The sequence below is a fragment of the Leptopilina boulardi genome, unplaced genomic scaffold (genome assembly GCF_019393585.1).
Source record: "Leptopilina boulardi isolate dan_hultmark-lab unplaced genomic scaffold, ZJU_Lbou_2.1 LbouV2_315, whole genome shotgun sequence".
NCBI lineage: Eukaryota > Metazoa > Arthropoda > Insecta > Hymenoptera > Figitidae > Leptopilina > Leptopilina boulardi.
The window spans coordinates 414,509-426,513 of NW_026137880.1; the positions used below are offsets into that span (position 1 = coordinate 414,509).

The 12,005-nt window shown below is 28.1% G+C and overlaps 1 protein-coding gene across 8 annotated transcripts in view; it reads left to right on the forward strand.

The window, feature by feature from the left end:
- The window catches only part of LOC127283907 (cytochrome P450 315a1, mitochondrial), a 134,071-nt gene that overhangs the window by 32,931 nt on the left and 89,135 nt on the right, over positions 1 to 12,005 (forward strand). For all 8 annotated transcript variants that reach the window (XM_051309031.1, XM_051309030.1, XM_051309032.1 and 5 more), the window contains one exon: positions 7,721 to 7,911. In XM_051309031.1, the coding sequence (XP_051164988.1) occupies positions 7,721 to 7,911 (191 nt within the window). The remainder of the gene's footprint in view (positions 1 to 7,720; positions 7,912 to 12,005) is intronic.

Consider the following 12,005-nt stretch of genomic DNA (forward strand, 5'->3'; position numbering starts at 1 on the left):
CCTTTTACCCGAGAGTAAAGATGGATGGCATTTTCGAACAGTAGAACAAATGAATGGCCATCAATTAACCTAAAAACGTAACGTTTGTGCCTTAAAAGTAAAAAATATCGTAAGTAACATGTGTCCAAAAGAAGTCACTTGTTTACGTTGACGTTTGCTAGCACTTGTTCACGTCTCAGGCTACAAACGCCAACGTAAGAAATGATTGCCTTTTACCATTATTGATTAATATACTATTTAATGCATTAATCAAATTTTTCTCTACAAAGAATGCCTCACATAAGCGCCTGATCAAAAATCCGAATGTATGTATGTGTGCATATACATGAGAAATTCTCTCTCAACTGGGCCAATTTAAATAGTTTCAAGTTGTAAAAATTAAGTAAAACATTTAAAATTAGAATATCCTAGAAAGTGCACAATTTAAAAACAATTGAGCACCTGGAAATAAGAACTCGCCAAGCGCTCGGCTGCACGCTACAAAGCCAGTGAAACATACAAAAATGATGAAAAAATAAAATTCGAAATTTTTGATTTTTGAAAAATGCTATTTTGTAGGAAATGAAAAGGCACATTTTTTTTTCCTTTGGATTTTTCTCGTCAAATGAATAGTTTAATTAATAAATGTAAAAAACTAATAAATTTTTGTTTACAAATTTCATTCAATTTTTAAACATAAATCATCGTATCTTCGACAAATATAAATCAATTCCAAGGAGATTTTGCATACTTCCGCGTTTGGGTCCATAGATGACGATAGTCTAAAAAATGTTGAAATTTTTTCAATTGTTGACCAATTTTTAATTATAAACAAATACCTGTCGGTAATCATACTCAGTTATCTTCGCGGACAAAAAGTCTGCGGGGAAGTTCATAGTTGAAAGAACTTCCAGTAAGACATTTGTATATTAGGATATAATGAAGTTTTCTGTAAAGTTTCAAGTAGATTAATTCAATAGTTTAAAAAATATTGAATTTTAAAGATTGCGCGTGTGGCGCGCCAACGAATAGGCAAGTGAATAGAATCGCTGAGCAGTTCATTACATGAAAAATGACCACTTTCTCACATCTTTTTTCTCTTAATTTCATTATTATTATATATAAATTGTTTTAAATTGGCTTGATAAATAATTTTTTTTTAGTATTTATCATGTGTATATATATATATATATATTTATTTGTTTATATTTAAAAATACAACTCAATAATAAAAATTAGAATGTCTTATAAGTATTCAAAATGTACATATAATTAATACAAAATATTAATAACTATAAGTAGTCAAAATTTTTAACAATATAGTTAATTAGACATTAGATGTATATCAACAACAAAACAATTACAAACTATCAACAATAACTGGTAAATAGAAAATTTTAAATAGACAATATAAATTCTGAATTCAACTGATAAAATGAAAATTAGAAAATGTACTTAAAAAAATTATTTTAAGAATTAGCTAATTGCAAAATTTTACACATAACACATTATTTAAATAATATCTTTATAATTTTTGCAAAAATTTTCATATAATTTTGAAAACATTATTTTATTCGTATGTTTTTAACACATTAACATACAATAAATTTAACCCAGTAGCTATAAATTAAATTGTTTAACCTAATTTAAAACAATTTATTTATAATAATAATGAAATTAAGAGAAAAAAGATGTGAGAAAGTGGTCATTTTTCATGTAATGAACTGCTCAGCGATTCTATTCACTTGCCTATTCGTTGGCGCGCCACACGCGCAATCATTAAAATTCAATATTTTTTAAACTATTGAATTAATCTACTTGAAACTTTACAGAAAACTTCATTATATCCTAATAAACAAATGTCTTACTGGAAGTTCTTTCAACTATGAACTTCCCCGCAGACTTTTTGTCCGCGAAGATAACTGAGTATGATTACCGACAGGTATTTGTTTATAATTAAAAATTGGTCAACAATTGAAAAAATTTCAAAATTTTTTAGACTATCGTCATCTATAGACCCAAACACGGAAGTATGCAAAATCTCATTGGAATTGATTAATATTTGTCGAAGATACGATGATTTATGTTTAAAAATTGAATGAAATTTGGAAACAAAAATTTATTAGTTTTTTACATTTATTAATTAAACTATTCATTTGACGAGAAAAATCCAAGGGAAAAAAAGATGTGCCTTTTCATTTCCTACAAGATAGCATTTTTCAAAAATCAAAAATTTCGAATTTTATTTTTTCATCATTTTTGTATGTTTCACTGGCTTTGTAGCGTGCAGCCGAGCGCTTAGCGAGTTCTTATTTCCAGGTGCTCAATTATATTTATTCTTTTTATATATATGGGCGATTATATTTTTATAAATTCTCAATTTTTATTTTTATATATTTTTACAAACATGAGAAAAATACAAAAAAATTTTAATAAGTTTTGGAGTGGGCCTGATAATCCTTTTGTTTATATAATTTGTTTTAAAAAAAATTTTTTTTGGTTTTTTGAAATGAAAAGTGTTTTGGGCACTAGGATCTTCTAGGAAACTCTTAGAAAAGCAAATTAAAAAACATTTTATTGTGCAAAATAAAAATAACAAAAAAAAGTAAAATATACGAAGATTTAGGCAAATTAAAAGATTTCTTAATATTTTTGTCCGTCAGATAAGATCAACCATTTTGAATTTTGAAGATCTAACCTCAGATTCGTGTTCAGCGACCAAAAAACCTCCGAGGAACGAAAGTTAGACGAATTCAAAGAGTTTTAAATTTTTCCGTCCGCCATATTGGATCCGCCGTAATAAATTTTGAAAATACTTTTTCTTTTAGGAAGGTTCTCATCCAAAGCAATGTTTAAGGAGTTAAACAAATTTTTACATTTGTTTTTCTTGTTTTTTTTTCTAAATCCAATAAAATAAAGAAACCGAAAATTTACTGATTTTCTATGATAATTTTAGCATTTGGATTCTTTTAACTATCCTTACCCCAGTACCGGGGCAAGGATAGTTGAAATTTTTTTTTACTTTTTCATTCGTATCTCGTAGGGATTGCACTCTACAGCAAAATAATGTATAGCAAAATTATAGCCAAATAACCAGGCTTTCCGAAAATACTACTCGTTTGCAGATACAAATTTAGGTTTGGTCGCTAGATTCGAAAACGTCTTACCTAACTATTCATGCCCCATCCTCCCCTATATATATAGTAAAATCGTATTCCCTACGACAAGACAAATCGATTGGTATACATTTGAGGTAAATTTAATAAATTAATGAAAGTTAAAAAAAAAAATTCCCATTTTAGCTGAAAAATTTTGTATTTATTTAAATTCAAGTTTAAATATAAAATAATTGTGTTCCTTGCATTGAAACAAACCGATATAATTGTAAATAATTATAAATTATATATTATTTTTTATTAATTTTTAGAAATTTCAGCTAAAATGTGAATTTTTGATTTTTTAACTTCCATTAATTCTTTAAATTTAACTCAAATCTGTAGGTACTCAAATGTTTATATTATTATTATATTATTTTTGTATGTTTATTTCAATGTTAATGCTTTCTCCACGAGGAAGCAAATTTTTTTGCTGATCGTAAAGAGGAAGCAAAATGTTCATGTAATGAACATCTGAATTTACAACTTGTTTTAAATATCAAAATAAAATTTTATTATTAATATCAGTTTCGAAAGCTTTTTTAATGCTCTTTTGAATGGTATTATACATTTAAAAAAAAAAATTTTTTGACTAATGAAATGAAACTCAAAAATAAATTTAACTTTTTCGGGATAAAAGGTGCGACTTTTTTGTAATCGAAAGCTGAGGCTTTTTCTTACAAAAATATATTGTTGAATAAATGGGACAAGAATGTTTAAATATTGATAATTAACATTTTTTTCTTTTTTTGACCATTTTTTACTATTTTTCAATATTCTAACATTCTTGTACAATTTTTTCAACTATATTTTTCTGTAATAAAAAACCTACACGGAGAGAAATAAACGGTAAGAACTTATGATTTTAAGATGGTAAAAAGTAGATGTTATCCGGTACTATCATTATGCTACTCGGTACTATCAAAGATGTTACAAAAAGTATGGTTATGTTACCCACTACAATCAAGATGTTATTCCGTACAATCTGGATTGTAACTGATAGAATCTAGATTGCTGTCCGCATATGTATGATCAAATATGGTACTTGGTACTATCTAGATAGTACTCCGTACCATCTGTTTCTCTCCGTGTAAGGTTTCGATTCATAAAAATTGTATCTTTTAACCTGAAAAGTCAAATTTATTTTTGATTTTCATTTTTTTGATCAACTCGGGCAATTTAAATAGTTTCAGGTTATAAAAATTTAGTAAAAATACAAATATTGTAACACTTAAATAATGGAATTAGTTAGTTTTATTTAAACATTCTTGTACAATTTTTGCAATTACATATTTTTGTTGGAAAAAACCTCAGGTTTCGTTTTAAAAAAATCGTACCTTTTACCCCGAAAAGTCAATTTATTTTCGAGTTTAATTTTTTTTTGTTTTTTTCAAACATGCATATTACCAATCGAAATAGCATCAAAAGAGCTTTGAAAACTGATATTGTGTATGTCAAATTCCTGTAGCGCACTAAGTGAAATAAAAGTTGATCGGATCGGGCTACAACTTGTACATAGTTTAGCACTATGGGTGAGTACATTAACTACGAAGTATTGTTAGGTTTTTTCAAAAACTGTCGAAGAGGGAGGAGGTTGAATTTTTTTGAAAAATTTAAACAGTGAATATTTGAAGACTTTTACCAATTGAAAGCTGACGTAATTCCGCTTCCAACGAGCCTTATATGGACTATTTTCGATTAGAGGATTTTTTATAAACAATTGCCATGTTAGCCAATTGTTTATTAACAATCCACTAACCCAAAGTACTTCATATAGAGCTCGTTGGATGCGGAATTATGTCAACTTTCATTTAGTAACGTCAGAATTACGATAACTTTATTTGTTTGTAATATATATGATTTTTTATTAACCTTGATAGTTAATTAATTAACTAAAAATTATAAATATTATGTAAGTAATCAAAAAAAATTTTGCCATATATGTTTTCCAAATTTTTTTTGTGCTCTTTCGATTGGTGAAAAAAAAATTTCAAAAAATTCAATATTTGACCCTTTTTTCTGAAAATCAAAAATTTTTTTGACCTTTTTTTTATGTTCGGTCTTTTTTTAAATTTACTTTTATTTTTTTGAAACTTAAAAAGGGGCATTTTTACCTCAAAAAATATTGAGATTTTTTTTTTATTTTTGAGATATTAGTTAAATTATTAATTAATGTCAATAAAAATTTATATATTTTATAAACGAATAAAGTTATTGTAATTCTGACGTTACTAAATGAAAATAGACATAATTCCCCATCCAACGAGCCCTATATGAAGTACTTTGGGTTAGTGCATTGTTAATAAACAATTGGCTACATGAATTTTACCCCTTGTATATTTTATTAAAAATATGTTAACGTTTCGAGTCAAATACAGACTATTGTTTCGTCACACCAAAATGTCCCACATTGAATTATAATTTTTTATGTGGTTTTGCAAAGCTTAGGATGTAAACTATCAGAAAAACTTGCTTTATTTTGCCTCTATTATTCACAGTAATAATATTTTAATTAAAGCTGTAACCATGTAACCTTGTTTGGAGTTTGCGTTTGAAAAAATTGATAAGTTTCGTTAAAAATTGTCTCTCGGAGGTTTCCAGGGTGTACAAGTTTTTTTTAGATATCACGAACGAATGCACATGTAAATACATTGGAAACCACTGTGATATCTCAAAAAAAAATCTTGTACACCTGTGTTACTGACCCTGGAAACTCCCGAGAGATTTATAGAATTATATTTTTGTACCGTTATTAAAAATTAAAAAGGATCCAAAGAAGGTCATTTTTTAAATTTCAAGGTCAAATTTCTAGAATACCTAGGGTGATGAAACAATTTTGAGTTCGGATTCTTGTTTAGCGTCAAAAAACATGTAAGAATCACCATATGCGATCCCAGAAATAAAAATGCTTGTTACAATGTGTTATAACTTTCCCACTGTCATTTAACAACTTCTGTTAGCAACTATCCTAAAGCTTTAATTAGAATATTTACTTAACTTCATAAAGCGCACGATTTTTGACTGGGATTGTTTAATATTTATGTTTTTTCAAAAATTCATAGTTCACATTTAAAAAAAAAATTCAACCCTCTCCTCCTCCAATAGTTTTTGATAAAACCTAACATTATTTCGTAGTTAAAGTATTCACCTATAGGGCAAAACTATGTGTGCAACTACAGAAATTTTTATTGTTGTATGTGTCTGGGCAAATCCACGAAACTTTTAACTTTCAAGAAAAGAAAATTTCTTTTTTTAATTTGCAGGCACATTGATGTCACTTTGTATACACGTTTAAGTACATTTTAGCACTACAAATTCATATGCGTGATTCATTTTTAGCTCACGCCGTCAATGTTTAAACTCTTTAATGTTAATAAATTTCATATAAAATTGAAAAATTTAACTTTTTTTTTTTTGATATCGGAGTGGTTTTCAAAGTATTTTCGTCCTCTGAACACGATTCTGGCACCCAAATTTGCTTAGCACGTCAGGATTTTCAGAAAAGAGGGGGTAAAGACTCCAAAAAAGTGTTTTCAGCATATTCTTAACTTAATAAAATTTGTTTCATTCAAAATACTTAAGCGGCGTTTTTTGTGTTCAAATATATGTATGAAAATGTTTCGATCACACCATAGATTGACCTGTTTAAAGCAAAAATGCAGTTGTGCCTTTCAAAAATGTATAAATTTAAATGAAATCACGATTTTTATTATCATCTTCTAATTGCTCCTACAGGAGTACATTTAGAGGCACATCAATGAAAAAGGTCTTAAAATATTCGTTTTTTCATTCTCTATTCAGAAATCCATTGAACTTTTATTTTCATTGAACGCCGCACAAAATATTTTCTTAAGAAGATGTTTAATTAAATTGTCTCAAAAAGTGGCGTCACTCAATCAACCCTTCATATCTTTATTAACATTGAGGCCACACTAATGGGATTGTGAAAAAATTTTGACAAAATATGTCTGTTAGATATTTCCATTGCAGCTGAAGCGATATTTTACACGCCGCAAGAGAAAAGTCGTTCAGAATGTAAACTTTTCTGACGGTGTCACATGAAATTTCAGTGTTTTTTCACTTTTTAACCTATAAAACTAATTGAAAAATTAATATTTTCTTCTAATATTGTACAGAAATGTTACTTTGTATATAATTTAGCAAGAAAAATTATATATGAAGTTTTAATTAAAAATAATATAGACTTTTAAGTGTTTGATTCAGGTGTCATAAAAGTTAAAAGTTTCGTGGATTTGCCCGTCTACCGACGGAAATTATCGGTACGCCGCTTTGAACTCATTGAAAAACATTTCTGTCTTGAAATGTATTTATTAATATATCATTTGATTTGGAATTTCTTAAGCTTTTCAGTGAATTTTTTTTTTAATTTCTGTTTTAATTAGTAAATAAGTTATTATAGTTTGAAGATAGGTACCATGTTTTTCAATGAGCTCATAATCGGTGTACCGACAATATGTGAAAGAGTACAATTTTGTAAATTTTTATAATTAGAATTCTTCTTCTACTTAATAAGTACTAACTAACTAAACACATATTTTTATGAAAGTATATTTTTTTTATTTTAGGGATGGAGATGAGTGGCAACATTTTCGAAAAATACTGAATAAGGTTCTTCTTAAAAGTAATTCTACTGATTACATGATAGATCCGTGTAATACAGTTGCAAGAGATCTGGTGAATACTTTGTATCCATATGCAAATAATGGACATGTTGTGCCGAATTTGAAATTACAAATTTACAATTATTCTCTTCAAGGTACAGTATTTTTTTAAAATGTCTGTTTTACAACTGTGTAGTTTTCCTTACAAAAAAGCAAAAAATAAAAACAAAATTATCAGTTCGCAAAATTGTATTCTCAGAAAAAATTAAAAGTACAATCAATTTACTACAATAAATTTCTGAATTATTTAAAGTACACAAATAAAATAATTTTAAACATTATTTTATCAAAAAACAATAAAATCAATTTTTAATTTTCAAATTCCTTTTATTATTAGAGTTTTTCAATTTTACTCTCTAGCATCCGCTTTTGAATCTCCTTTTGGTTCTTCAGTCTCAACAATTCCCATTCCCTATTTTTAACTCTTTTTTCTTTACCGTTCTTATCCAAACAAACCTAATATTTGGCTCTTCATATTTGACATTTCACCGTGAAAGGGACATATTGCAGCAAATACAATGCTTCCAGAAATGACGAAAAGATGCATAAAAGTATCGTCAAAAACTGAAATCCCAGCTGATCCTATTTAAAATATATTCACGTTTTACATATTCCTGCACGCAAAAGTTTTTGGTCATTCTTCTCTATCAGCTATGGTGGTGCTAAGCTACTAGGCATTAAGTGTAGAATTAGTATTAGTCCAGTCAAGTTAGCATTTTTAGATGTTTTAACTAAAGACGTCAATTTTTTTGCTTAAACCTTATATTTTGGGGTAAAAATAAAGTACCTAAATTTGATACTTCGAACTTCTACTGGAAGCTAACAATTTTTTAGGAAATAGATGCAAAAAATCAATTTTTTTCAAATTTCCGCTTTCAATGACATTTTAGCATAAAAATAGTTATTATAAAAAAGAAAGTCTACACTGAAAAACTTTCTGGCGCGCTGCCTGACCGGCGAAGCTCGCAGCAAACCAAAGTAGATGGTAGCTGCGTTCCCGCTTCTCGGTTCGGCGTCTTGCTCTCGAGAGCATGCTGCGCGCCCACGAAAGCAGACAGCAAGCTCGCGCATCGATCTCAAAATGTGGGCATGCCAGCTTCTCGTCTCTGTGGGATCACTGACAGCTCTCGAAAGCTGGCAGCGAGCCCGAGAACCAGTGCGCAGAATGATCCAATGGGTGCGCAGTGTTACTTCAGGTAAAAGAAAGTAGCGCGACGACCACTGAGGTGGCAGCGCGCCGGAAAGATTTTCGGTGTATAAAATTCTGAGTGATTTGAAAAAAAATGAACTCTGTAGCTCAAAAATTGACCAAGATCTAGGTCAATGGTACACTAAAAGGTTGATAGTATCTAGACTCGATTCTTGGTACTTTCCCGGACAGCACCGAAACTTCCCTGAATCATGACTGAACCTCGCTTGACGAGGTTTGGGAACTTGAGCCGCGAGGTCCAAACGAGGTTGATTAGATGTTTAAATGTCCGCGCATAATAAATGTCAGTCACAGAGATTGGCTGAATATTGGATTTGAATTTCTGTTAAATATTAAAATTAAAAATTCTTGGCATATTGTGAGAGGATATTTAAGGAAATTAAAAATTCAAGATTTGTTAAATGTAATCGTTAAATATTCTGGAAATTTTCGAAGGAGCATAAATACGGCAAAATAAAAAGAAATGGGAAAAATTAATAATTAAATTAAAATAAAAAAATGGTCATCAAAGTATTAGTTAAACCATTTCTTCCAAAAAAGAATTTGTTTCAAATCCAATAAATAGGAGAGACATCGGGCAGAAAAAAAAATTTCGACAAGAAAAAAATTTTCGATCATTGCTTATATACCAATCTAATGGCACCTCAACTGCGAGAAACAGTTATGATGTTCGCCCTCCCTGTGGCGTTGAGCGAACTAAAGTCCAGAGCTGAGCCATCAGCGTAGCGCGGGAACATTTGAAAAATTTGATTTTATTAGATATTTTGTTTTATTTTAAATATGACAAATAATTAATGTCATAAATAATTATTAATAACATAATGTCATACTTAATATTTTGTTAATTAATTATTTTTAACAAAAATTTGACAAAAAAAAATTTGTGGTCAAAAAAAATATTACCATTAAAAAAATAATTTTTTTGTTAAATATTCGTAGTAAAAAAAATTTTTTCAAGACAATTATTTGTGGCCTAAAAAAATATCACGATGAGAATATAATTAACAAAAAAACTTACTCGTAGCACAACAAAAATTTCACCATGAGAAAATAATTTTTTTAAATTTTCTTTGTAAAAAAATTATTGGTAGCTCAAAAAAAATGTCACGATGAGAAAATAATTTTTTGTCAAATTTTCTCTGTAAATAAATTCATTAACTAAATAACGTAATTATTAGTTACTTCATTTTTTTACTACGAAAATGTAACAAAAAAATATTTATAGCACAAAAATAATATCAAGATGAGAAATTTAATCATTTTTAAATTTTCTCTGAAAAAAATATTTTGTGGCCTAAAAAATTATCACGATAAGAAAATAACTTTTTTGTCAAATTTTCTCTCCAAAAAAATTAATTAACTAAATACCGTAATAATTAGTTGATTTTTTTTACAACGAAAATTTACCAAAAATTTATTCGTAGCACAAAACAATAACACAATGAGAAAATAATTTTTTTTTCAAATTTTCTTTGAAAAAAATTATTCGTGTCTTAAAAAAAATCACGATGAAAAATAATTTTGTTGTAAAAATTTCTCTGTCAAAAAATTTAACAAAAAAATTATACGTAGCACAAAAAAATATTACGATGAGAAATTTACTTATTTTTAAATTTTCTCAGTAAAAAAATTATTTGTGGCCCAAAAAAATATCACCATGAGAAAATAATTTTTTTTTCAAAATTTCTCTGTAAAAAAAATTAATTAAATAATTAGCTTAATAATTAGTTGATTAATTTTTTTTACTACGAATATTTAACACAAAAATTATTTTTTAATGGTAATATTTTTTTTGACCACAAATTTTTTTTTGTCAAATTTTCGTTAAAAATAATTAATTAACAAATTATTAAGTATGACATTATGTTATTAATAATTATTTATTAAATTAATTATTTGTCATATTTAAAATAAAATAAAATATCTAATAAAATCAAATTTTTTTAAAAAAAAAGGCTCAGCTCTGGTCTTTAGTTCGTTCAACGCCACAGGGAGGGCGAACATCATAACTGTGTCTCGCAGTTGAGGTGCCATTAGATTGGTATATAAGAAGTAATCGAAAATTTCTTTCTTGTCGAAATTTTTTTTTCTGCTCGATGTCTCTCCTATTTATTGGATTTGAGACAAATTCTTTTTTGGATGAAATTGTTTCACTAATACTTTGATGACCATTTTTTTATTTTAATTTAATTATTAATTTTTCCCATTGGGTTTTTAAATTCATTTGCTTTCTTTTTATTTTTCCGTATTTATGCTCCTTCTAAATTTTCAGAATATTTAACGATTACATTTAACAAATCTTGAATTTTTAATTTCCTTAAATATCCCCTTACAATATGCCAAGAATCTTTAATTTTAATATTTAACAGAAATTCAAATCCAATATTCAGCCAACCTCTGTGACTGATTTTTATTATGCGCGGACATTTAAACATCAACTCAACCTCGTTTGGACCTCGCGACACAAATTCCCGAATCTCGTCAAGCGAGTTTCAGTCCGGGTTAATATTAATGCGACTGTTACGGCACGGAAGGTGGCGTTCAGGAATTTTAATTTATTTAACTTTAAGAGGATATTTTATTTAATATCTCTGTGGATCCTTACTCATTCAAAGGGAATACCAACCCACACCGTGGAATAAAACAATTAAATTTTAATCACTGACTTTATTTATAATAACTTTTATTTTTCCGAATAAACCATTGAAAATAGTTAATATTTTTACTTACTATACCAATAAGAGTACAGCAATAGACGTCGATATCCTTGAAGAAGATTCTGTATTTTATAATTTTAATTTTAATAAAACTACCGGAACTTATTAGATCACGGGCGAAATCAAGAAGACGCAAAGCGGACCGACCACGAGCACTTCAGTGGTTCTTAAAAGGTGGACAAAGTCCAGCAAGAACTTGAAAAGGGGCCCGTAAACAGAGACCTCGTTATTTTTATGTTACTCTTTCGAGTTCAAAAGATTA